At 38.9% G+C, this 25,559-nt stretch overlaps 2 protein-coding genes across 17 annotated transcripts; one reads left to right on the top strand and one right to left on the bottom strand.

Annotated features, from left to right (window-relative positions):
* The first annotated feature begins 16 nt into the window (after positions 1–16).
* On the top strand, positions 17–22,544 carry LOC120833021 (uncharacterized). 16 transcript variants are annotated; one of them, XM_078089554.1, is made up of 39 exons: positions 17–359; positions 1,884–2,090; positions 2,175–2,258; positions 2,347–2,451; positions 2,546–2,701; positions 2,826–2,969; positions 3,088–3,240; positions 3,536–3,679; positions 3,770–3,886; positions 4,044–4,163; positions 4,293–4,325; positions 4,411–4,458; positions 4,554–4,580; positions 5,753–5,890; positions 5,979–7,454; positions 8,664–8,717; positions 8,892–9,011; positions 9,238–11,326; positions 11,357–13,926; positions 14,263–14,358; positions 14,525–14,620; positions 14,980–15,030; positions 15,209–15,274; positions 15,510–15,569; positions 15,669–15,719; positions 16,892–16,933; positions 17,025–17,072; positions 17,246–17,293; positions 17,751–17,795; positions 17,964–17,996; positions 18,067–18,114; positions 18,216–18,275; positions 19,231–19,278; positions 19,608–19,649; positions 19,768–19,812; positions 19,910–19,951; positions 20,035–20,079; positions 20,159–20,194; positions 20,330–22,544. In XM_078089554.1, exons 1-39 carry the CDS (start codon positions 350–352, stop codon positions 20,413–20,415), a joined length of 8,883 nt encoding a protein of 2,960 aa, XP_077945680.1. In that variant the 5' UTR covers positions 17–349; the 3' UTR covers positions 20,416–22,544. The 16 variants fall into 16 exon arrangements, with proteins under 16 accessions (XP_077945680.1, XP_077945679.1, XP_077945678.1 ...); XM_078089553.1 differs by having other exon boundaries at positions 9,241–13,926; XM_078089552.1 differs by having other exon boundaries at positions 9,238–13,926.
* Positions 22,545–23,707: 1,163 nt separating this feature from the next.
* On the bottom strand, positions 23,708–24,900 carry fabp7a (fatty acid binding protein 7, brain, a). Its single transcript, XM_040199715.2, has 4 exons — positions 24,723–24,900; positions 24,368–24,540; positions 24,187–24,288; positions 23,708–23,937 (listed from the first exon to the last, which is right to left on the bottom strand). The coding sequence occupies exons 1-4, from the start codon at positions 24,793–24,795 to the stop codon at positions 23,887–23,889; spliced, it is 399 nt and encodes a 132-aa protein (XP_040055649.2). The 5' UTR covers positions 24,796–24,900; the 3' UTR covers positions 23,708–23,886.
* Positions 24,901–25,559: the final 659 nt, after the last annotated feature.

Genomic DNA, 25,559 nt, shown 5'->3' with positions numbered 1-25,559 from the left:
CCGTGCTGTGCTCTGAACTATACCCATGTGAGGCACCAATAACACTGGGGGGTATTCTGTCACAGCCCCCTCTGCAATGCTGCCACACGGGCAGCTCCAAAGTCTTACAATTCAAGTGTGATTTTCATTTTTTATTTTTTTTTTATCTTGGAGAAGTTCAACCTGTGTATTACACACATCAGGAAAGAAGATTGTGGTGCCCAAGTGGAAATGGAATAATTGACTTTGTCACGTAATAACTGGATGCTGACTGGACTCCAACTGAAGCTGTGATTTTCCGTTCACTTTTGCATGAGGAGGCTTTGCTCCAAATATCAAGGATTATAGCTGAAATTGTCTCCATAATACCATGGCGGAAGGTAGGAATACCTACATTAGGACATAATTATTATTATTATTATTATATAACTGAACTGAAAGCATCTATGAGCTGTGCAGTAAATAAAGGGCAATGTCTCTGGGGAAACGTGCTGAAAGTTGGTTGCTATAAATACCGGATATCGTGTAGCCAGAGCATTAAGCGTTCCTCTCCTGTGACAGACGGGACTGCTGCTGGGGCTGACCTCTGGTTTCCAACTATCCTTTTGCCATTTAATTAATAGGCCAATACTTTAATTTTTTTTTGCAAAGGCGCCATGCCAGTCAACACATTTTATTTGATCACAGATGAGATTTCATGTATCGTGGTTTGACTGCAGTTTGTAGAAATGAAACTGGAGAAGTGGCTATAGAAGGACGTTATTATAGTAAATATGCCACAGGGAATTCCTCAGTGATATTCAAAGTATAATGTACACCAAGAACTGCTAATATGTATATTATGTTTATTTTTTATCAACAGTATTAATTACTAAACCATGTGCTTAATAATAGGCCCTAAAAATCAATTTTCTCAATCAATGTATTTCTATGAGCAATGTGGTTATTCGTTCTGTTGCAGTCAATATTTGTTTCTTTCATTAATTTCTCACTGACAAGAAATGGTTTGAGTTCAAGTCGGAAAAGTTGTGTATTTCTGCACAACAACCAGAGATCGGAAACCTGCTGACAAGTTGTTGGGGTTTTGGGGTTGGGGGTCATACAACCATTCACACTCACATTCACACATCTACGGGCAATTTAGAGTCCCCAATCAACCTGATCTCCAGAGCATGTCTTTGGACTGTGGGAGGAAGCCGGAGAACCCGGAGAGAACCCACGCAGACACAGACTCCACACAGAAAGGCCACTGGGCGGAGTCCACCCAGGACCTTCTCGCTGTGAGGCGGCGGTGCTAACCACCACGCCACCGTGCCGCCCCGATGAACAAAAACAATGTTTTACTATTAAGACTCATTATTTATCATAATTCACCATTATATTTAATGATCCATTCATGCATATTTTACTGTAACAAGTAATATGTAAAATCCACAACTTTAAAAAGAATTGAAATGAGTTTTTTTTTTTTTTACAGATCCATATCTTTCTGTAAACTGACTAGTAATGTTGATCTAAAAAATAAAGAGACGGATAACATATGATGTCCCAGACTGACCAACTATGTTTGTTTGTTTAATTTATTTTTTTATTTTTTTCATCTCTGGCTCTATAGTTAAAAAAATGTACAGCCCCAAGAAATGAAGGTGTATGGTTGAAATAGCACCGAAAACAAGTTCATATAAATACCTGCATGCCACTGTTCATTTGTTATTTGTTTTCAGTGAAAACGGGTTCGATCCTTTAAAGTAAACATTACAAAAATTGAATAAATTACCAATAAAGTTTCTGCTTGTTCCAATCTAGCAGAGGACGAATCGGCAAAAGTTGTAGACAACATCACTGCATGGATGATGTCTCCTGAGTGACTGAAGTATCTCTTTGCTCTTTTTTTCCACACGAAGGAGCTGCCTCCTCCTCCTCCTCCTCCACAGCCAGTGGGTCCAGTGGAGCAGCTCCACCACAGACGATCCCCGTCAAGTCCAAAGGTCTGGGCCTCCTCGGGAAGCTGAAAGTGTCCGCGGAGCTGCTGGTGGCTCTGGCTGCTCTCCTGTCCTGGGTGGTGGTCGGAGTAGTGATGTTTGACTTTGTGGAGTACAAGGCGGTCCCTGGTACGTCACCGATGCATCTTTAGCATTAGTATCCCAATCATCAAACCAATCACCAATCATCACTAATCCTGTTATTGATCTCAGACATTCAGCAAATCGTTTCGGACCCCATTGGAGCTGTAAACGACGCCGTCGAGGAAGCATCAAGTCTACTCAATAAGTTTCAGGGTGCGTGAGAGAGACAGCGTGCATGCATGCTACTCCTTTTCACAGTGTAAAAGCTGCGAGTGAAATGTAAGACTTCTTCTATCCCCAGAATGTGCACCCGATTTAAGTGACCCCACGTCCGCTGCCACCTACGTAGCTAAAGAAATATCTGATGCAAAAGATGGATTTGTTCGCAATTTTTCCGATGAGGAAGGTAGGAAAATACCTTCAGACTACTCAAAGTATCAACGTTTCTTCCATTTTAGTATACATGTGCTGTGACAATGGCTGTAATCATTTTCCTCCAGGGAACTTCTACCTCAGCTATGTTGACCCTGTGATCATCGGTAGACAAGCTTTCCATTCGACCAATGACTTAATGCGTGGAGTCGTGGCCACCTTCAAGGACACATTGTGCGCCATTGTAGACTCCGCATTAAATACTATATCGGATGTAAATAAAGGTGCGTATTCCATATTTAATACTTGTGACAGAGGAATTTGTATGTCTTCCCTTCTTTATTCACAACAAATAAACCGATAATAAACTAATAATTAATACATTTTTCCCTCGCATGTTTTTCTCAGGAGAAGTTGACCTTAGCTGCATTGACCCTGTGGTCGTAGGCCGAGGTGTCTTCAATGTTACTAATGGGTTTGTGTGTGGAGTGGGGAGCTACATCCGGGATGTGCTGTGTGCCCTTCTGGACACAATTCTGGATGTAGTGAAAGGTATTCACTGTCCTCGTTTACCATCCCTCTAATCTGTAACATCTTAGATATCAAAAAGACAACGTTTTTAAACAGCATACGTATTCGTCTTCATTAGATTTCCACTGTTTTTCCTCAGGAACCTCAGGAACCGTGGATACTCCCTCCGTGGACCCTGTTGTAGTTGGCAGAAATGTCTTCAGTCTTACAAATGACACCGTGAGTAGACTAGTGGGCTACATCCAGGACGTACTCTGTGCCATCGTAGACAGTGTGCTGGATTTAACTAAAGGTATTGTATTTTTGTCACAACACAACACAATGTCTGGAATGTTGAATTTTTATTTGTTGCCTGAATTCCTTAATCCTTAATCAATATTATCTCACGGTAACTGTTAGCTTGTGTTTGGGGTGGATATGTAGTATTACTATTTTTGTATTAATAATTGTTCATTACTGGCGGATAAGGTCTTTTTCCCATTGGTCTCTGACTGTCTAAATGTCTGTGTAACAAACAGGGTTTGAATTTGTTGAATGAAGTGACACACTGGAGCTTTTTGGCTTGAATGCGCCTTTGTTCTTCTCAGGAACCACCGACACAAGCTTCATGGACCCTGTGGTTGTTGGTAGAAATGTCTTCAGTGTTACTAATGACTTTCTGAGTGGAATAGCCGGATACATCCAGGATGTGCTCTCTGCCGCCTTGGACGTGATACTGGACACAGTAAAATGTACGTCTTATGATCTACTGTGTTTGCCAATACAATGCACTCTTCTGTGTATTTGCTAACTTTTGACCTTTTTACCTTTCTGTTGATCAGATCTGCAGCATGCTGTGGGATTCAGCCCGACGTCAGCTCTAAAGAGAACAGCAGAAATCAGCACAGAGCAGATGAACACGCTTGTGAGCTACGTCTCCACGCTGATTGGTCAACAAGGTCTCGTAATATTTTTAACGCATGTTGACTATTGCTAGTTGTTCACTGTTATTACTCAAATTAACATATGGTAATGGTAATTTAAGTTACGTAATCAAAAGATGCATTTTTATAGTGTTACAAAGAGCATTTTTGACTGATTGTGGCAATATTTCAGACATCATGCCAGAAGTTTCCATTGACCCCATGAAAGTGGTTGAAGATGCTCTGTTGGAGGCCTCGGACAAGAAAGATTTGTTCGTGGCTTACATGTCGAGCATGCTTGTTGCTGATCGAGGTATAATTGTTTGTATCAGTCAAATACTATAATAATAAATAAGTTATATAGTGACACATTTGTCATATATTTATTATATATAGAAATACAAAATCTATTGAAGCCTTGACTTTTTCTTCTCTTTTTTAGGAGAACCTGTTGTAAATGTAGTATCTGAAAAAGGTTTCACTTTTTAAAAGTTTTTTCACCTACAAGTATTTTACTAAATACTACCAGCACAACATGTCTATTTGTTCTCTTTGTTTAGATGAAGCTGTAGCTCTCCCATCTAATTTGAATATGTTACGAAGAAAAGGTGAGTGATAGAAGATTTATCCTTTTTCCTCACTAAAATAATTTCTTCAAAACTAAGCAATTTTCTTCAATTACCATATTTTCTTTGAAATTTAGGAGAATTTCTTCCGTCTTTGGGAAAAGGTAAGAAATACAACCATGCACTATAATGTTTTGTTGGGAAATATGATATGTGTGTTACCAGCAAATAGGTGCCCTATATGCATGTTTGCATAGATTTTTGTTTTTCTCTGTTTGTGAATTGTTCTCAAATGTAGCAATTGCCTGAAATAGGATGAAATTTTATGTTAATCTTGTTCCAATAAATTCTGTTTTGGACTTTAACAACTGTGCGTCATTTCTAACTACTGTACACTTGTGATAAATGTCTTTACAGTTTTGGTGACTGCATCGCTCTCTGTTTGTCACTCGTACCGTTTGTTGGATTTAACATTTCATGGAACTCTGCATTTGTGTGTTTTGGCCTCAAACCAATTTTGTTCAAGTTATGTTTTGTGTGCTATATTTTGCATTCCAACGACTTACTGACCAACTGTAACCTGTATTCATTTAAACATCATTGATATACTGCATGTGTTTATGAATGTAAATGTAAGGTTTGTATTGGATGAGGTGTTTTTGCCTGGAATATTTTATTTAACATTTTAGTCGTTTGATCTAAACCACTGTTCAAAACGCAGCCTTCAATATAGTATTTTATTTTATTGTGGTAATAATAGTAGTGTGGGACGAAAAAAAAAGGTAGTCCGGTTATAGTCTATATTTAGTATTTTTGTTAACAAATCCTAAAAAAATACAAAAAACAATTCATAAAACTAACAAGTTTTGCCTGTAGTCAAAATATGTTCACAAATGTAGAGAAACGTGCTAAAAGAACCCATAATGCGACCGTCTTCCCAATAGCATTTATTTATTTTTAAGTGATCAGGTACATGTGCAATTATTAATGTATGACTAGTACTCATTCCTACGGTAGACGACTTCTGTCCAAAAACTAGTAAAACCCATCAGCCACTAATAATATTCCCCATTAAATGCACATCTACAGTAGAAATGTCAAAAAGTATTGACGCACAAACCCCACTTCTCACAATGTGTTGGCAGTGAGCTAATTTAAATGATACAAGCAAATTGTGAATGTAATTAACTGCGGCATACGGTGTGTACAATAAAATGTTATGAATGGCCACTGTTGCAATCATTTCACCCCATCTTTTGTGCTTGAGAATAAGTTTGGTACTGCTTCCCCAACGGTGACGGTCAGATAAGACAGGTCTCATGGGTTGATGGTACAGTTACAGAGATCATGCAAGCTGCCAAAGATGCTGCTGCTGCTTCTGCTGCTGAAGCCCCAGACTCAAAGATCAAGGAGGAGGATGGAGACGTTTCCACTGAAGCTGCCTACGAAGTGGACGTGGAGGAGGAGGAGGATGGTATTCATCATTTCTTTCCCTAGTCACATTTATTAGTCTGATACAAGATCGATAACAGGCACTTAATCTGTTACTATCACGTCACTAGTGAAACATATCAACCTTGAAGAAACAGAACATAAACCACCAGCCATCAATGAAGGAGACAAGGTCGACAGAGAGGAGGAGGAACATGAGGAGATTCAAACAGAGGAGGATGCGATTTATGAGGCGGAAGAAACAGAGGATGCTGAAGGAGAAGAAGGTGGAGATATTATTAAAACAGCCACTGAAGAAGAACAAGTAGATGAACCAAGTGAGGAGCAGGAAGAGGAGATCAAAGTTGAAGATGTTTTGGCGAAAGAGGAGAAGGAAACACATACAGAAGAGGATGCATTAAAAAAAGATTTGGTAGTGGAAGTGGAGGAGGAGACCATATCTGAAGACATTTTGGTAAAAGAGAGGGAGGAGGACGAAGAGGAGGAGGAGGAGAAAAAAACTGACGATGTTTTCGTAGACGATGGTGAGGAAGAAGACGACAGAAAAACTGAAGTGGAAGTTGAGGAGGTGGAGGATACTAACATTGAAGAATACACCATAGAAGATGATGAGGAGACAAAAACAGGACTTCTGGTAGAGGAGGAGGAGGAAGTGGTGGTGTTGGTGGTGCAGGAGGTCGAGGATGAGGAGGACGGGGAGGTACAAAATGAAGAGATTTTAGTAGAAGATGGTGAGGAAGAAGAGGAGAGTAAAACTGAAGTGGAAGTGGAGGAGACTATAATGGAGGAACATGCAGGAGAGGATGAAACAAATATAGAACTTGTGGCAGAATTAGAGGAGGAGGAGGAGGAGGAGGAGGAGGACGTGTTGATAGGAGATGGTGAGGAAGAGAAGGAGACAAAAACAGAAGATGCAGTTGAATATTTGGAAGACAATAAAGAGGAGGAGGAGGAAGACGGCGAGGACGAAGAGACAACAACAGAACTTGTAATTGAAAACGAGGAGGAGACCGAATCTGAAGAAGATTTGGCAGAGGCTGGGATAGATGATGAGAAAAAAACAGTAGAAGTTCAAGTAAAATCATTGGAAGATTTTGATGAGGAGGAGAACGAAGATGAAGATCTTCGTGTTGATGAAGGAAGCGACAAAGAAATAAATGAAATTACTGATATCAACGATCAGCTTTCTAAAACTAACCAGGAACTAGGAGCTTTAGATGCTGAAGATAAAAAGAATTTAGAGGAGGAGGAAGCAGAAGAACCGTTCAGAGTGGAGACGACGGAAGTGGACAAAGGAGATGAAGAAGAAGAGCCATCTGCCCAACGTCTTGATTTTGAAATTATATCATCTAAAACACCAAATAATGCAGGTGTCATACCCGAATCCAACAACGTTATAGAAGAGGAAACAACAGTCAATGAATACTCTGACATCATCAACGAACGTGATGAAAACAATGACGAGATTGAAAGCGTGAAATCTGAATCTGAACAAAAAAGGGAGGTTCATGTTCCCTTTGAGAGACTGAGAAGAGTCGGCTCCAGAGCTGCTCACAAAGAGGAACACCTTCACAAACGTGGGAAAGGTACAGCGCTTTTATCACTATCATCTCATCTATTTCATCCTTTTTTTCATTATCAAGCAATGCGAATGTTTCTGGAACGTGAGTGTGGGTATTTATTTTTCTTTATTGTCTTTGCAATGTGACAAAAGTTATAAGGGACCAATAAGATGTTTGTTGAATGTAATAATTGTAATACTTGCATGTGAGTGAGAGATTAATTCTTTTTAGAAAATATTCTAGATGAACAAAGTACAACCTGTTAATGTAATGCGGCATACTTATAATGGGGCCAAAATGTAGACAAGAATAGGCTATAAAATAGTTGTTGAAGTATCCATAGTTGAGTTTAAAAACCCGCTCAGACACATCTTAACATCTGTGTTGCCCAAGAGCAAAAATCAACTCATATCCTTACATTGTCTGTACTAGCAAAGCCTCTAAATTTAGCTTTGTGTTTAATCTGCACATTTAGGCGGTAGGACCCGGATGGCTCTGTAATCATGATAAGCTCCACTTTCATGAGGGAAACAAGGTTGCCGTTGCCACTTATACCTCTATGCATGGCTTCTAGTCCCATTCTAGAAAATGTTGATTTCTCTGCAAATCTTTGTACTTTGTACATTCCATCCTTCTTCTCCTCATCTGACTACACGAAAGAGGAGCATATTTCACAATAAGATGGTGTGTTTAAATATACTCATCGTGACAGGTGTGAATAGCGGCACCAAAAGAGAATCTTAAGCTGGGATCTTGTTTTTTTTCGTGACTCAGAAAAGGCCCATCTATTTTCAAAGGTGCTAACAGGGTTCCTGCTTTAGACCAAACAGCCGTTGCATTAGGCAGAGCGCCAGCAGTGCAAACGGCAGCTAGATGGAGCTAACAGGCTGAGGAAGGGATTCTGGATCAGGACAGTAAATAGCATTTGTATGTATTAGATGATATAGAGTTATATATCAATAATATATTACTGAATAACTAACTATTGTGACTTACTGTCACTGACTAATCTCTTCACTCCAGCTATCAAATGTAGGCTTTAACGTTATGATGCCTTATTGCGGTGTGTTTTTCATCAGTGCTTTTAGCCTTATAGTGCTGATATGAAAGCAAGTTCACCTGTCATGTCACTACGAATACGCCTGGGCTGAGAATATGCAGAGTGATTTCTGGTCAGAATACGCTGTCAATTGTTCTGTTTACTTTTATATATCTCTTCATGATGTAATGTAGTTCTCAAAGCGGCAAAGGAAAGACGAAAAGAAGTTAAAGACGCCATTATCAAAGGTAACACTTTGAAATTCTGCACTTTTTTATATTACTTACTCTCAATATACATTTTATATTTCTTAAAGTTTTCATATTGTGCATTAATTTGGTAGCCTATCTAGTAAAAAACAAGAATGTAATGAATGCATAGAAACACCTGATACGTGAAAGAAGATGTATTGTTGATTACAGACCTCGAGGAGGAGAAAAAAGAGGGAGCCAAACTTGAGGAAATCATTGAAAAGAAACCAAAAGAAGAAAAGCTAAAGGAAGAGGCTAAACCATTTGAGAAGAAACCACTGAAGCACAAAGGTAATTAAACATATTGATGAAAATAGAAAAATACTGCACAAAAGAACAAAAACAAGGTTGTTAACTTCTGTAGATCATAATGTACAAAAAATATGGAGATCAGATGATGTATTTTTTTAATTGTAACATATTTCAGTACTAATAGGAGTTAATGCTAACGGTGGTTAGCCGTTACAAGTCTGTAACTGATATCTTTGAATACTGACAATTTGATGATTACTTTTAGAAGAAGAGACTAAAAAGAAGGAAGAACCCAATAAACCACCCAAAGGAGAGAAAAGAGTGAAGCATACTAAGGAGGAGAAAGAAACAAAACAGGTGACAGAACCTACTCAAGTAAAAACAGAAGCGAAGAAACCAATAAAACAGAAAGACGCCAAGAAACCATCTAAAACAGAACAAGATGTCATGAAACCATCCACTGGAGTCAAGAAACCACTAAAAGAAGACAAAGTAGTCAAGCTACTACTTAAAGAAGAGAAAGAGGTTCAGAAAGAAACTAAAGCAGAGAAAGAGGAAAATAAATCATTAAAAGGAGTCAAAAAAATACCTCAAGATGAGAAAGAGGAAAGGGAAGTTAAGAAAGCATCTATAGAGGAGAGAGAAGTCGAGAAACCATCTCAAGGTGAGAAGGAGGTCAAGAAACTACATGAAGAAGAGAAAGAAGTCAGGAAACCAATTCAAGAAAAGGAAGCAGTAAAGAAATCATCTCACAAAGTGAAAGAAGTCCAGAAACAAACTCAAGCAGAGAAAAACATCAAGAAACCATCTAGAGAAGAGAGGTATGTGAAGAAAAACGACAAAAAAGAAGTGAAGAAACCACCTATAGAGGAGAAAGAGATCAAGAAACCATCTGAAGAACAGACAGAGGTCAAGAAGACTAGACAAGAAACACAATACAAGAAAGAAGAGAAAGAAGTCACAAAAGCATTTGAGGAAGAGAGAGAAGTCAAGAGACTATCAAGAAAAGATAATAAAGTTGAGAAACCATCTGAAGAAGAAAAAGAAGTCATAAAATCCCTTGGACAAGAGAAACAAGTCAGGAAACCAATTGCAGAAAAGAAAGAGGTAAATATATCATCTCAAGAAGAGAAGGAACCTCAAAAACCAACTCAGGCCCTGAAGAAAGTCAAGAAACGATCGAAAGAACAGACGACGGTCACGAAACACACTAGACAAGAAAAACAATGCAATAAACCCACTCGAGTTGAGAAAGTAGTTGAAAAAAAACCTGTAGAGGAGAAAGAAGTCACAAAACCACGTGAAGAGAGCAAAGTCAAGACACCATCCAGAGAGGAGAAAAGAGTCAAGACGCCACTAAAAGAAGAGAAACAAATCAAGAAAACATCTAAAGAGGAGAAACCATTCAGGGAAACTTCTAAAGAAGAGAAAGAGGGCAAGAAAACACCTAAAGAACTGAAAAAAGTCAAGAAACCACTTAAAGAAAAGAGAGAAGTCAAGACTCCACCCAAAGAGGAGAAAGAGCTCAAGACACCACCGAAAGGAAGGAAAGAAGTCAAGACACCACCCAAAGAGGAGAAAGGAGTCAAGATTCCACACAGAGACGTGACAAACGTAACAAAACCACTTCAAGAAGCAGTCAAGAAACATTCAACAGAAGAAAAACAAGTCAAGACACCACCCAAAGAAAAGGAAGACGTCAAGACACCACCCAAAGAGGAGAAAGAGCTTAAGACTCCACCCAAAGAGGAGAAAAGAGTCAAGATTCCACACAGAGATGTGACAAACGTAACAAAACCACTTCAAGAAGAAATCAAGAAACATTCAACAGAAGAAAAACAAGTCAAGACACCATCTAATGAGGAGAAAGAAGTCAAGACACCACCCAAAAAGGAGAAAGCAGACAAGAAACCACTTAAAGAAAAGCAAGAGGTCAAGACACCACCCAGAGAGGAGAAAGAGGTCAAGACACCACATACAGAGAAGAAAGGAGTCAAGACACCACCCAAAGTGGAGAAAGCAGACAAGAAACCACTTAAAGAAAAGCAAGAGGTCAAGACTGCACCCAAAGAAAGGAAAGAAGTCAAGACACCACCCAAAGAGGAGAAAGAGCTCAAGACACCACCCAAAGGAAGGAAAGAAGTCAAGACACCACCCAAAGAGGAGAAAGAGCTCAAGACACCACCCACAGGAAGGAAAGAAGTCAAGACACCACCCAAAGAGGAGAAGGAAGTCAAGACACCACCCAAAGAGGAGAAAAGAGTCAAGATTCCACACAGAGACGTGACAAACGTAACAAAACTACTTCAAGAAGAAGTCAAGAAACATTCAACAGAAGAAAAACAAGTCAAGACACCACCCAAAGAAAAGAGAGAAGTCAAGACTCCACGCAAAGAGGAGAAAGAGCTCAAGACACCACCGAAAGGAAGGAAAGAAGTCAAGACACCACCCAAAGAGGAGAAAGGAGTCAAGATTCCACACAGAGACGTGACAAACGTAACAAAACTACTTCAAGAAGAAGTCAAGAAACATTCAACAGAAGAAAAACAAGTCAAGACACCACCCAAAGAAAAGAGAGAAGTCAAGACTCCACGCAAAGAGGAGAAAGAGCTCAAGACACCACCGAAAGGAAGGAAAGAAGTCAAGACTCCACCCAAAGTGGAGAAAGAAGTCAAGACACCACCCAAAGAGGAGAAAGAAGTCAAGACACCACCCAAAGAGGAGAAAGAGCTCAAGACACCACCGAAAGGAAGGAAAGAAGTCAAGACTCCACCCAAAGTGGAGAAAGAAGTCAAGACACCACCCAAAGAGGAGAAAGAGCTCAAGACACCACCGAAAGGAAGGAAAGAAGTCAAGACTCCACCCAAAGTGGAGAAAGAAGTCAAGACACCACCCAAAGAGGAGAAAGAAGTCAAGACACCACCCAAAGAGGAGAAAGCAGACAAGAAACCACTTAAAGAAAAGAATGAGGTCAAGACACCACCCAAAGAGGAGAAAGAGCTCAAGACACCACCAAAAGGAAGGAAAGAAGTCAAGACTCCACCCAAAGAGGAGAAAGAAGTCAAGACACCACCCAAAGAGGAGAAAGCAGACAAGAAACCACTTAAAGAAAAGAAAGAGGTCAAGACTCCACCCAAAGAGGAGAAAGAAGTCAAGACAGCACCCAAAGTGGAGAAAGAAGTCAAGACACCACCCAAAGAGGAGAAAGCTGACAAGAAACCACTTAAAGAAAAGGAGGTCAAGACACCACCCAAAGAGGAGAAAGAGCTCAAGACACCACCGAAAGGAAGGAAAGAAGTCAAGACTCCACCCAAAGTGGAGAAAGAAGTCAAGACACCACCCAAAGAGGAGAAAGAAGTCAAGACACCACCCAAAGAGGAGAAAGCAGACAAGAAACCACTTAAAGAAAAGAATGAGGTCAAGACACCACCCAAAGAGGAGAAAGAGCTCAAGACACCACCGAAAGGAAGGAAAGAAGTCAAGACTCCACCCAAAGAGGAGAAAGAAGTCAAGACACCACCCAAAGAGGAAAAAGCAGACAAGAAACCACTTAAAGAAAAGAAAGAGGTCAAGACTCCACCCAAAGAGGAGAAAGAAGTCAAGACACCACCCAAAGTGGAGAAAGAAGTCAAGACACCACCCAAAGAAAAGAAAGAAGTCAAGACTCAACTTAAAGAAAAGAAAGAGATCAAGACTCCACCCAAAGAGGACAAAGCAGACAAGAAACCACTTAAAGAAAAGAAAGAGGTCAATACTCTACCCAAAGAGGAGAAAGAACTCAAGACACCACCCAAAGTGGAGAAAAAGGTCAAGACACCACCCGAAGAGGAGAAAGAAGTCAAGACACCACTCAAAGAAAAGAAAGCAGTCAGCACTCCATCCAGAGAAAAGGGAGAAGTCAAGATACTATCTAACCGAGGAAAAGGATTAAAGAATTCGCCAAAAGAAGAAAAAGAAGCCAACAAACCATTGAAAGTACATAGAAATGTATACAAACCATCAAGGGCGGAGAGGGAAGTTAATACATCTTCTTTAAAAGGAAGAGAAGCCAAGAAACAACTTAAAGAAGTTAAAGAAGCAATAAAACCATCTCAAGAAGAGAAAGAGGTGAAGAAACATCTTAAAGAACAGAAAGAAGAAATAAAACCATCTCAAGAAGAAAAAGAGGTGAGGAAACATCTTAAAGAACAGAAAGAAGAGATAAAACCTCTGAAAGAAGAACAAACTGAAATGAAGTCTCACAAAGATGAGAATAAATCACTCAAAGAAAGGCTACAATTGAAACTGAAAAAGCCTCAAGAAGAAATTGTAGCGAAAGTAATGAAGCCCAAAGAACTGAAGGAAGCAGGGGAGCCTTCCAAGGAAAGGAAAGAATTGAAGAAACATTCAAAAGAAAAGGAAATAAGGGAGCCACCGAAGGAGGACAAAGAAATCAAGAGACCTACAAAAGAAAAAGAGAAAAAAGAGGTTAAGAATCCATCTGAAGATGACAAAGAAGTAAAATACTTAAAGAAAGGGACGGAAGACAAGGAGCCGTCTCTGAGGGATAAAAAAGAAAAAATACTTTCAGTGGAGGAAAAAGAAGTCATCACACCCATAAAGAAAGAAAGAGACCCAAAGAAATCTTCAATGGAGAAAAACCAAGCAAAACCTTCCAAAGAAAAGGCAGTTCCAAAAAAGCTCTCCAGAAGAAAACAAGCACAAGAGAAACCTTCAAGAGATGGAAAGGAATCAACAATACTCTCTCGAAAGGAAGAAAATGAACTAAAGAAGCTCTCTGAAGAACAAGACCCTGAGAAACCCTCCAAAGACCAGAGAGAAGTGACTCCCAAAGAGCAAAGGGAAGCAAAGAAAATATCTATTGAAAACGTAGAACAAACAAAACCCTCCACAGAGAAAGAAATCAAAAAGACCCATAAAGACCAACCTGTCCAGATTGGTGATACTAAGAAAGGTAGGCACATGCTAGCGTCAGGTTGTAATACACGATGGTGCCGCTGGTTGAACAATTGACAAAAATGGAGACATCGCCATGCTAATGTCGCTCTATGTCAACGCTTGCATATTGATGTTGAGCGTGTATAATATCATCAGCTCAATATCACTTTAATACTACAAAATAAGTATACTTTGTAAAGGTTTTATATTCCCAAAGTAGTCCTTCAAATCTACGCTCACAGATTTTACCATTTAAACTGCATTTGAAGGACAATCTCCATTGGAACGAGGGCATACTTCCTCTGTATAATCAACGTTAAACTGGTCAAAAAGCTTCACATTTTTTATTCAGATGCTGGACCCAAAAAGACTGAGAGGAGGATTAAAGTAGTCAAGGAAGAGGTTGCATCTGTTCTAAAGAAGGAACACCGTAATGTCACAAACGCAGGTGAGATATTACACTATGTAAAAGTTCTGATCACTGTGATATTTTTTATTAGTATTAGTAATTGATGAATATTTCAGTGACGCAGTCCAACCAAGTTGGTTAAATAAAAAACAAAACGAGAGCCTGTCCTCACCTGAAAATGGTCACTTTCTGCTGTTAATTTCAGCTGTGGAACCCAAGAGGGCAGTCGAGGTGCTGAAAGCTGCCAAAAAGCAGAGAGTTCTTATCCCGAAAAAGGAGCACATGATTGTGACAAAGACAGGTGAGGAAAAGGTCCGTTAGTGTAACCGAATGGGAACTTAAAGCTACATTGTGAGTATTGCAAACGACAGTAAAGCTTTAAAATATCATCAATCAATCAATCAAGAGAGGAGCCGTATTTAGAACTATTCTAACAATCATATATTCATATTAATGGAATCTCACTACGGACGGTTTTATTATGGAATCAACAAAACCACTTAATGTGTATCAATATGACATGTCTAAGAATCTGAATGTTTTCCTTGACTCAAACCATCTGTTAGAATCACTGTGTGCATAAAGTCCTATAATCACACATTTAATAAGAAAATAAGGTGAGTAAATAATTACATTTTTTCAAATATTTCCCAATAATAGAGGTTCCTGAAACTCCTAAAGTGAAAGCCAAACAAGAATCTGCAAAGAAAGGTATGAGGAATGTTTTTGTTGATCTGATGCTTTTAGTTTAGTCGCTCAATAATGTCTTATTTCAATAACAACAGATGCACATATGGTGCATATTCAAAGAAAGATCATAAGTTTTTAACATCATAAAAACTGATCTTTATTTAAACCTAAATCTTCAAGGTTTTGTTTTGTTTTCCAGTGGCAGCTCATAAAGAGCCCGTACAGGAACCAAAGGAAAAAATCACACCTACGCGTGTTAAACGAGGTAATGGAAAGCCTGGAAGCAAAGATCACAAAATAGTATGATGATATTAGCAATTGATATTGGTAAATTATTAGTTTAACGTGTTTAAAGTTTTAAGTGCTTAATAATAGAACGTTCCAGAGAGGCCTGACTGGACCCTGATGAAGGAAAGATAGATTCATATGTGGCTTTATCTATTTCCGCAGTTTATTTTGTGTGAAACTGTTCACTGATCAGCTTTGCCTTTTTAATTCAGATGATGAACCTAAGAAGGCTGCACAGAGGATTAAAGTACTTCTCAATGTTACGAAAGCAGGTGAAATAATAGACTATTTAACAGTAATATGTTACCCTTGTGTTGATGAATTTTCCTGTGCTGATTAATTTTTTATTATTTTATATTTACCAATAATAGAGATTTCTAAACACCCTGACTTGAAAGCCAAACCAGAACCTGCGAAGAAAGGTAAGAGGATGCTTTTAATTTTGTAACAGTTAACTTTTACGGGGGTTCGTTACCTCTTCTGATGGTGCACAACCTAATATTTTAATGTTTTATAACACGTTCAAAATAGACGTGAAAATATATTTACAAATTACTAGAACAGCTAAAGCTATATCAAAGGAAATATGATAATATACAATTATCTCATCCCCCAGTCATGAGCCCAATAAAAGAAAACGTAGGAAGAAATTGACAGGATTCACTGATGCTGCCCATTTGAGGACATTCTCAATCAGAGGAATGTACAAATCAGATAAAAATGAGCGTAGGCTAAATAATCTCTCTGTATAATTATTGCATTAATTATAGCCCGTCATTAATAGGCTTTGTGTTAAGGCTGCACGGTATAAGATTTCCCTACTTACGTACCCAGGGCTCTAAAGTCTCACGCATTGAGCGTGAGAGTCACTCATTCCGGTCGTCAAGCATCCAATTTCTCACCTAAAAACATCAGACTTGGGTCTGAGTCGTTGGTTCCTCTTCAACCTCTTCGTTGACCGTATCGTCCGCACCACGAAGTAACGCTAACTCGGTTGCTACATGAAAACACGGAAAAGAGGGATACTGGACGAACAACGAGAGAAGAGAGATGCATCAACACAACTTGTGCCCAAGAGTCTGTTTCGAAAGTTTTTTGGTTTGGGAAAATCCAACGTAAATTGCGTTAGATTAGAAAAATATTTATTGCAAAGTCTGTCGAGTCACTGGTGGCAACACTGGCAGCCACAGCAAGCTAACATGCTAACTAGCTAACTCACTGGCCAGTTTCGCGTAAGTTGGCCAGTGAGCGGAGAACAGCTGTTCGGGTAGCCACGGTTATTTTCGGGGTCAATGAATGAATGTGTTTATTTAAAAAAGCAATATGTGATATCAGTAGGTGATATACCGGGATACCGTCAGAATCTTTCTTAATACCGGGATGTGGATTTTTGGCCATACCACGGTATGTTGATACATTGTCAACTGAGATTATAAATACACTGTTTACAGTTGACTGAAATATGTTTCTTCGAGAAATAAAAATACTTACCTTCTTCTACGAAGAAAAGGCTTTGCTAGAACAATATTACGCATTTATGTTTCTGATGTAAAACTAACAAAAATAACATTGTCTATCCTATTTGGTCACACAGACGTTTCAAAGGACAAAGCAAAAGCGGGTCCTGCTAAGAAAGGTAACACAAACGTTTTTTGTTCATGTTGATGTTTTCAATTACCTAAAAGCAATGGAGATTAAACTTCCCCGGTTACGTGTTTGACACACAGAAGCTGTTGCTCTAAAAGAAAAGGCCAAAACAGTCAACATGAAAAGAGGTATCATTTGTGAATGTTATAATAATATAAGTACAATAAACAAAATCTTGAACTGCAACAACATACTGTGTGTGTCTTTTGAATTTTGAGTTTTTTGCTGCATCAGACTCAGATTCTTCCATGTTTGAGATGGTTGTCGATGAGCCTAAACCTGCACTTATTCACTATTTCAGAGGTCACAGTGCCAAAAAAGGAAGTCAAAGCAGCTTTTGCAAAAAAAGGTAAGGTACACTTCAAACATTACATACAACTTAAGTCTTTATGGCATTATGGTTTGGGTTGAACATGACATATGGTTGTATTTAACTTTCTGGAATGATGAGCCTTAAATGTTCTGTGGCAGAACCTGCTCCACTTAAGATAAAACCAGCCCCTGCAGTTTGTGCTTGAATTATTTTCTTACAGTGGCAAAAGTACCGCACAAAAATGTCTCATAGCAAAGGATAAAGTGGAGATTGTGAAACTGAAGAAAGGTATACAGTATATTTTGATTTCAATTGTATTCCAAACTTCAAATTTTAAATAAACCAGAGCTTTCCGTTTTGTTTTTTCTCAAAAGAATTTTGTTTTTTGCTTTTTTTAATTGGTTAACTATGTTGATTTAGAATAAACTGTATTTCTAAGCTTGTGTTTTTTTTTAATAGATTTATTGTGACATTTTCCCTCCTTTTTTTATAGAAGCTGCTCTAAAAGAAAATACAAAGACAAAAACCTCACAGAAAGGTGCTCATTAGCTTTATGGATGCATTTTCTTCTTTTCAGATTAGGAAACTGTTAAATAAAATTCAGATTTTCCTGAAATGTTATAATATGACATATTAAATCAAATCTCTAAGAAATGTGATTTAGTTAAAGAACATCTTAATCACGCCACTTATTCTTTCTCTCTAGAACCTGAGACCAAGCTGCTTCTCGCCAGAAAAGGTAAAGCCAACTCAATCTATCATTATTTGGTAAAAGGTTAACTAACAATTATTATTTTCATTATGCTCAGCAATTAAGTTAACAAAGGAGACGCCTCAGCCACCTCGTGGAAAGAAAGGTAGGTTTCAGCAAAAAAAACAGACGAGTCAAAGTATTTTATATTTATTTTTAAATGATGAAAAGTCGCAATTTAAAAATATCCTTTTTTTCATTAATTAGCTCCTTCTAAAACTGAGGATGACACCAAGGGAAATGTCAAATCCCTCCTCAGGAAGAAAGGTAGCCCGCACTGATTGGTTTGGGTTGTAGTTAGACACCAAATATACTGTTGTGCTACTTCAGCAACATAAACCAAATAGATGGCAAAGCTACTGAGTGAGTATCAACAAATGCTTACAATGTCATCTACTCAGAGGACAAGGTCAAACAAAAAGGTATCGTCACAAATGAACATGCATTAATGGGCTTTTCTCACAGAAGTAAGAAAAAGTCCAAAGCAGTCCACGTAAATTGAAAAGGTACATTAGTCCTGCTTCAGAGTAATCCATGTGAGATTGTAATTATAGTGATCTAGTTAGACAATGTAGGTCATGTTCTGTAAACGCTCTGATTGGATGGCTCAGAGAAACGAGCGCTTTGTCTATGTGACCGACAATACATCAACATTTTGAGACTGTAGGAGCTCCACCGGCAAACTGCTGTTTCCATCCTGTGATCCTGAGGAATAGTGTCTGTGTGAACAGGTGTACAACTGACAACTACTGCACACGCAGATGCTGTAATGCTTTTATAATTCACCTCACTTACCTTTTTAGAATGTAGATGTACAATAAAGCAAAGGCCATTCAACACACCAATATTAGCAATGTGTTGTAAATGTTGTAGATGTACAGAACGTATTGACCCTTTGAAGTGGGAGATTCCCTTCTAAAATCAAAGCTAGAAGCATCAGAAGCGGACAAACCAACACAAACTGTGAAGTGAACATTGTTTTTGCAGAAAACAAACAAAAAGGAACAAATCCAAAATATAAAACTGCAGTTTAAAACTAATAACTGCTTTCTAGTTGTAGATCCCTCATCCTCTGCAAGCTGCTTCTAGAGGTTAAACCAATATTGTTGTTGTATTGCTGTGGCCCTGCAGCTGCAATATGCATAGTTGAAGGACACGCTAATAGTGGCTCTCAAGTTCTGGGTCCCGAATGTCAGAGTTGTCCTTATCTCCCCTTTTGTAGAACTGGAGACTCCTAAAGAAAAGAGCAAACTGGCTGCAGTGAAGAAAGGTACAGTGTTTAGTCCGAGGACACTTTGATCTTATTTAACGACTATTTAGATCAATTTAAGAAACTATTTTGTGGTTTATCTGTGGTTTACGAAATAGCACAGATTATCTATGGAACATGCATCGTAGATCGAGGGCGTAGAATTGAGCAATATAATCCAGTACATGACTGAACAAGCATGCTGTTGTTTTAACAATCCTGAGAGGCTGATGTGTTTACTTTGCCATTGGGCCTTAGGCCTGTCCTTTTACAACTAATTATACATTCAAAGTAATGTTTGCCATTCTGTTATTCTGGAACAAAAATGGAAACTTTGTGATTCATTGCAGAGGTCAGAGTTCGTAAAGAAAACGCAGAGCCTGTAAAACAAGGTATCTTGATTGTCAAAAATCTGCTTTTGTACCCGTTTAAATCACGCCTGCTCACCTACTGTACACTGTAGACAGGATTTATTAATGGACAGAAATCAACTTTATTTTTTGATTTTAGAAAAAACATTTGAGAAGAGGACAACCAAGGAGGAGAAAGCTAAAGGTGCAGTACCAGTAACAGTTGCTGTCTCCCCTGCAGGAAGTGGTTTTGTATCTTTAACTGATAATTATTATTTATCTGGTGTATATTTTATTTCCAGAGGATAGAGTTCTTAAAGAAATACAAGAGCCAGCAAAGAAAGGTACAGCAACCTAATTCTGACCTAACTTTATAACATTTAATATACTAACTTTTTTAAACAAAGAAAATGCTCTTTTTTTGTAGAAAGATCTACTGAGAAGAAAGCTGCCATGGAGGAGAAAATAAAAGGTACTGTATTGGAAAGCAGTCTTTTTGAGTAATGTAACACTATTGTTTTATGATTACAATTGTGTTCTTATTTTGATAGCTGGGCCTTCTGTATCAGACAGCTTCCAAATTGAAGGTAAGTACAAAAGCCCAGTCTCATAAGGCAAATGTCACTCAAATGTGTAGCTTGCATGCGCGGTCTTCTTCTGTCAGAGCGAGGCAAGGGTCAAAGTGTACTCAACTGTACTGAATGTTTTATTGTCCTCCGCAGAAGAGCTGCCCTACTTCCAGTGTTTCTTTTTGGACGAGGACGAGGCCCAATTTCCTTTCCACGCCTTCTCGCCGATGCATATTTGAGGCTTCAGTCTAAATCCGGTCTGAGGTTTACAATTTTTGTCAATTTTACTGATAATGACCTGGTCACACCCTGCGTTGCTGAACGCAGCCTGCTGTTGGTTCTCACGAGAAAACCACGAACAGCAAAGGATGATGGGGGATTTAATGTGACGGTCGGACTTTCTTTCACTTCCAGATTTGGTTGAGCTCTCGTACCGAATACATGCAGCCGGTGTCATTCCTTTCCGTTTTGTTATTTATTTTGTGTGTTCAATGGTTTTTAAAGGTGGATATCTTGGTGGAATGGTGGAACTATGTCGAGTATTACCTCCGTGGATCATTCATTTAGATCCCCACAGCAACACAAGCAAATGCATTTTTTTTAGAAGGAGCACAAGGCTTTAAACAAGATACAAAATGGCCACAATTGTGGATTAAAGGTGGACAGAGCGTCGATTCCCAGCGTTTACTTGAAAAGTGGTTCGTAGAGAAATAGTAAGAAGATTGTTATGCACCATATGTAATTTCAACTTTGTCCTTCATCGCATTGTTTATGGGCAGATTTTTAGTGCGTATTTTATTTTGCTTTTAAAGCCCTGGAATTAACAATTGGGCATTTGTAGTGTTTGTTTATTATTCCATTATTCTTGATATCATTTCATTAATTTCAAGGAAACCTTGTTTTTCACGTTCCTCTATCTTACGAGAGAGATGTATTTTTCCGTTTTTGACTACGGCCTGTAATGTGTCTAAAGGAATGACCACGCATTGTATATAAGAGCTCCCAGACGTACTGATGAAACGCTACCTATAAAGTCTTATTTAACTGTGGACATATGCACACGCTCCTCATTTGGGCGTTGGCGCTGAAAACGAGCATTGCCTCGCCTGTACCTGTCAGAATGAATGAAGACGTGTTGTAAAAGGATTTTCCCAACTGCTCACTCGGTTCCAATTCCTTGACTTTAGGCGTTTGAATTTGATGAAACTTGTTGAAGTCAATAAGAGAGAGCGAGTAAAAGAATTGTCTCGCACAGTTGCACTGGTCACTCGATAGACCAAAAATGTGTGCAAATATGTAAATAGCCTACATGATATATTGCAGCAACCTTTTGAACAGGTTCCTAACATATGACATTTTATTCATGCATAACTTATATTACATGCAAAGGATTTGTATTACCTTTAACAAATATCCTGTGCTGTACAGTATGGGTGACATTATTTCAGATTGATTTTGAATACAATTACTGGTCAGAACTTGAATCCAAGTTATATTTTTGAAATCTCTGAAGAGTGATCGTGTGAAAGATGATGACAAGAGCTGCGATAATCAGCTCTACAGGTTTTGAAGACCTGGATGTTGCTACGGTGGTTATGTTGGTATCAAAGTGAAACATTGAGAAGAAACATTTACACATTTGAAAATATCTGCACATCATGTGGCTACACTTTAAATGGATGCAGATGGCGTCACATGATCTCGGATGTAAACTGGTACGTGGACTCTCAGCCCGTACAAGCTGTTGTTTACCTGTGCCTCTTTAAATTCTGCTCCATATGCCGCATAGAAGACAGTTCGTGGAGCTTGTGCCACTTATCTCAAGTCCACTCAAATCCCCTTATCTGTTTGGTTAGAATAATAGTCCATGCAGTCGATGGGGCATAGGTCCTTTTTCCAAAAGTCGCAGCCTGCTGTCTTTGCATGTGTATTTTGAGATGCAGAATTGGAGCAAAATATTGCTGCTAGAATGACAAATGGCGTTTTGATTTGAGTGGACAATAGAGGAATATTTGTTTTTATGGTTTGAATTGAATTTGACCTGAAATGGACTTGTCAGGATGTGCAATACAGAATTAATTTATGAATATCTGATTGATCAGAACCCTGTACATTTATCTTTTAGTCCTTGAATGAAATATGCATGAAGTGTGTTCGTGTTTAATGTTTTTTGTGATGGTTTTTACCTCCTTTGAGAATAGCAACACATTGGAAGTTATCGAGTCACATTTGAAATAATCTTATTGTAAATAGTTAAATAAGTGGCAAGATTGATCGATTTATCATCACTACTGCAACTGCTTTAACTGTAACCAAACGAATGTGCCTATGTGAAGAGTAGCAATGTGACATTAAAACATAGCAAGTGTTTCTGTTGTTAATTCTCATCTTTCCAACACAAACAGTAAATCCATACAAACTGAGAGGAGAGGGTGAGTTCCTCGCGCTGAATTGCCCTAATGAGGCCAGAGAGGGGTTACCTCTGGTCAGTTTACACCGCTAACAAAGAGGAAACTCCCCCGGCCCTCCTGGGTAGCACACTTAGACCAGAAAAAGAGTTACGCTAAACAGTAATTTCTCACGGTTTCTCCAACGCGGACGGTCTCCTTTTTCTATATTTTCAGCGCGATTGTGCTGCTGAGAAAGTTGCTACATAAACTTCTTGTAACCGGCTCGCCCCTAAACACTAACAAGATCACATTGCCTGCTTGTGTGGGAATGTAGGCATCTTTTGGCTTACTAGAACTGGAGCATGAAGTAAGTAATTGTTTAAAATTCATTCAGTGAGCAACAGACAAATGAATTCCACTCCAGTTACCACAGTTTCTTTGTGTCGCACTCTATTCAGAGATGGCCAAAAACCTCGGCGGCCTGTGCATTGAGACAAGAAGAATGGCCACTTGTAGTCAAAGTGTTCAGTAGGCAGGACAGCGCTCACAGGGCAGGAGAGCTTGGCTTCTGGGAACGTGGGAAAGACGGGAGTATAGATGGTTGAATTTGAAAAAGAACACAAAAGAGAATTGAGAAGTGGTGTAAATACTGCCAAACTTAATTGACAAATTCAAATTGTACGTTTTGAACTATTAACTTTAGGATCTCAACCTGACACGAGCTGCTTACATCCGGCACGGTGTGATCTCTTACCGCTGGCTGGCTGTCCCCCGTCACGCCAGCGGCAGCGTTCAATCTCAGTTGGTCCACACACCATCGCATGATGCCTCTACGTAATGACACCACGACTAAAACCGGATTACCCCGGGGCGTGTGACATCACCAGCCCCCCCGCCCCTCCGGCTCCTCATCGTCTCAGACCATCTGGGAGTTACTAAAGGACATTCATTCCCGTGAGTTTCTCACTGGCTGCTGCTGCTGCTGGCCGGCCCCGTCACCCTGCAGCTGTCACCTGCGACCCGGCCCGTCACAGGGAAAGTGCTGTTCCCACAACTTAGGTTGACTTATTCATCTGAAAGTGGTACTGATGGAACACTCGTGACTTTTAAATACCAAATGAAAAACGCTGAGACATTAAGGTTTCGACGACCAGTTTATTTTAAACATTTTTAGGCCCTTCACAGTGGGAATTTCTAACAATAGATCTTATAAAATCATTTTTCAAAATATTTATCTCATGTTTCAACAGCAAATCACGGCGTAACTGGTGTAGTGTTTGCAGTGGATAAATGATTTGCACATGAAAGTGGATGGAAAAGTTAGGCTTTCTCGTATGTGCGGACGGCCTGGACTCCCTCGAAAGTCAAAGTCTGGGAGGCAAAGAAGAGACAAACTATATTACATGATGCTGGTTAATACTCACATGTGGTTTTAAGTATCAACAAAAACAAGTTTTCTGCAGTTCATATAGAATCAGGTATTACAATAACAGGCAATGCCATTTTTAAATAAAAGGGATACAGGATCGATAAACTGATCACATTTAAGTAAAAAGTTATTTCTCACTTGTAGTAGTTTATTTCCTACTACATTAAATTGTGTGTATTATTCAATCTTACCGCCACCAGCTTCCCATCCTTGATTTCTCTGACAAATTTTGTCTCCTTTTCATCCCATCTCTGCACTTGCACAAGTTTGTCTCCTTCCATGGAGAAGATAGACTGCAAGCAGAGTACAAAATTAAAACATCTCCAAATGTTTGTCAGAGTGAAGATTCCAACTAGTCTTTACTCAGCTTACTTTGACATGTCGGTCATCAGCTGTGGTCTCATCAAACTCCTCTCCAAGTTTGGAGGAGATCTCAGTGTTCCTGAAGGTGCTGAGCGTTTTAATCACCACTTTGTCTCCGTCCTGGCTGATCTCTACTGTTGGTTTGGTGACATTGCCCACTTGTCTAGTGGCAAAACCAACACCTGTCCAACAAAAAGGGGCCTTTAGTAGTAATGCATTATTATGCTGTACATAAAGACAATAACAGACATTTACTTTAGTTCTGTACTCATGAGAAAATATTTGAGAAAGCTAAGCAACCTTTCCGGAATGCAATATTGCCTACAATAAATAACATTTGAAGTAAAAAGGTTAACTATCTTACCTAGTGCCTTCATGTACTCATCAAAGTTCTGGCTGTCGACCAGTTTCCATGTGCCGCAGAAAGCATCAACCATTTTTGCAGATACTATTGGTTCAGTTCGGTATTTTACTATCAAAAGGTGTCCGTTCTCTGTGCAATAAATCCTGCAGCGTGTCTGCCTGCCGAATTAATAGTGGGAGAGAGGGCGGGTCCTGAGCGGCAGCGGGAATTCTAATTGGTTGTCCTACATATTTGTAGATTGTGATTGGTCGTGACAAAACGTCCACACATACAAAACACGCCTATCTCGGTTCTTTAAACATGACAATACAAAATCTACGTTTGTTTAGAGTTAATACAAAGACAAATAATGTAAAACGTTTTTTTTTCTATCAAATATCTAGTATACATAGCTGATAAATAGGAATAAAGTCAATATTATTTTTTCTACAGCCACGCTACCGGCTTTGTGTAACACAGGCTACTAAAGCCAGCATGCTACATACAGGGTGATAATATATAACATTTGTTGATAGATGATTAAAAACCCCCAACAAATTAATACATAAAGGCTAAGGCTAAATGGAGGGGCATCACTTGAAAAACAATTGAACATGTTAAGCCCTGGTAATGGTGTTAAAGAAAAAGGTGTAATTACTAAGGTTGATTCCCTAGTTAAAACCCTAAAAAGACTCACCTTTTCTATTTGGATGATTGACCGTTCCTTTAAACTTCTACAAATTAACAAACCTTTATTTTGGTCTCTATGATGATATGTTATAAAATTGGGATCACCAAAGTCATTAGAAAGCATCATAAGCACCATGAATGTGTATACAAAATAAAAATGTCCATTCA

This window comes from Gasterosteus aculeatus, chromosome 15 (genome assembly GCF_964276395.1).
Source record: "Gasterosteus aculeatus chromosome 15, fGasAcu3.hap1.1, whole genome shotgun sequence".
Classification (NCBI taxonomy): Eukaryota; Metazoa; Chordata; class Actinopteri; order Perciformes; family Gasterosteidae; genus Gasterosteus; species Gasterosteus aculeatus.
The sequence above is the reverse complement of the archived record's forward strand: the minus strand, read 5'-3'. Positions and strand labels throughout refer to the sequence as shown.

Excerpts from the sequence above, each read along its gene's own strand:
- LOC120833021 (XM_078089552.1), top strand. Across the intron at positions 17,073-17,245 it reads AACAGTCAACATGAAAAGAG|AGGTCACAGTGCCAAAAAAG; the intron begins GTATCATTTGTG and ends TCACTATTTCAG. Across the intron at positions 17,796-17,963 it reads GACAAAAACCTCACAGAAAG|AACCTGAGACCAAGCTGCTT; the intron begins GTGCTCATTAGC and ends CTTTCTCTCTAG.
- fabp7a (XM_040199715.2), bottom strand. The coding sequence starts at position 24,795 with ATGGTTGATGCTTTCTGCGGCACATGGAAACTGGTCGACAGCCAGAAC. Across the intron at positions 24,541-24,722 it reads TGAGTACATGAAGGCACTAG|GTGTTGGTTTTGCCACTAGA; the intron begins GTAAGATAGTTA and ends TTTGTTGGACAG. Across the intron at positions 23,938-24,186 it reads AGGATGGGAAGCTGGTGGCG|ACTTTGACTTTCGAGGGAGT; the intron begins GTAAGATTGAAT and ends TTTGCCTCCCAG.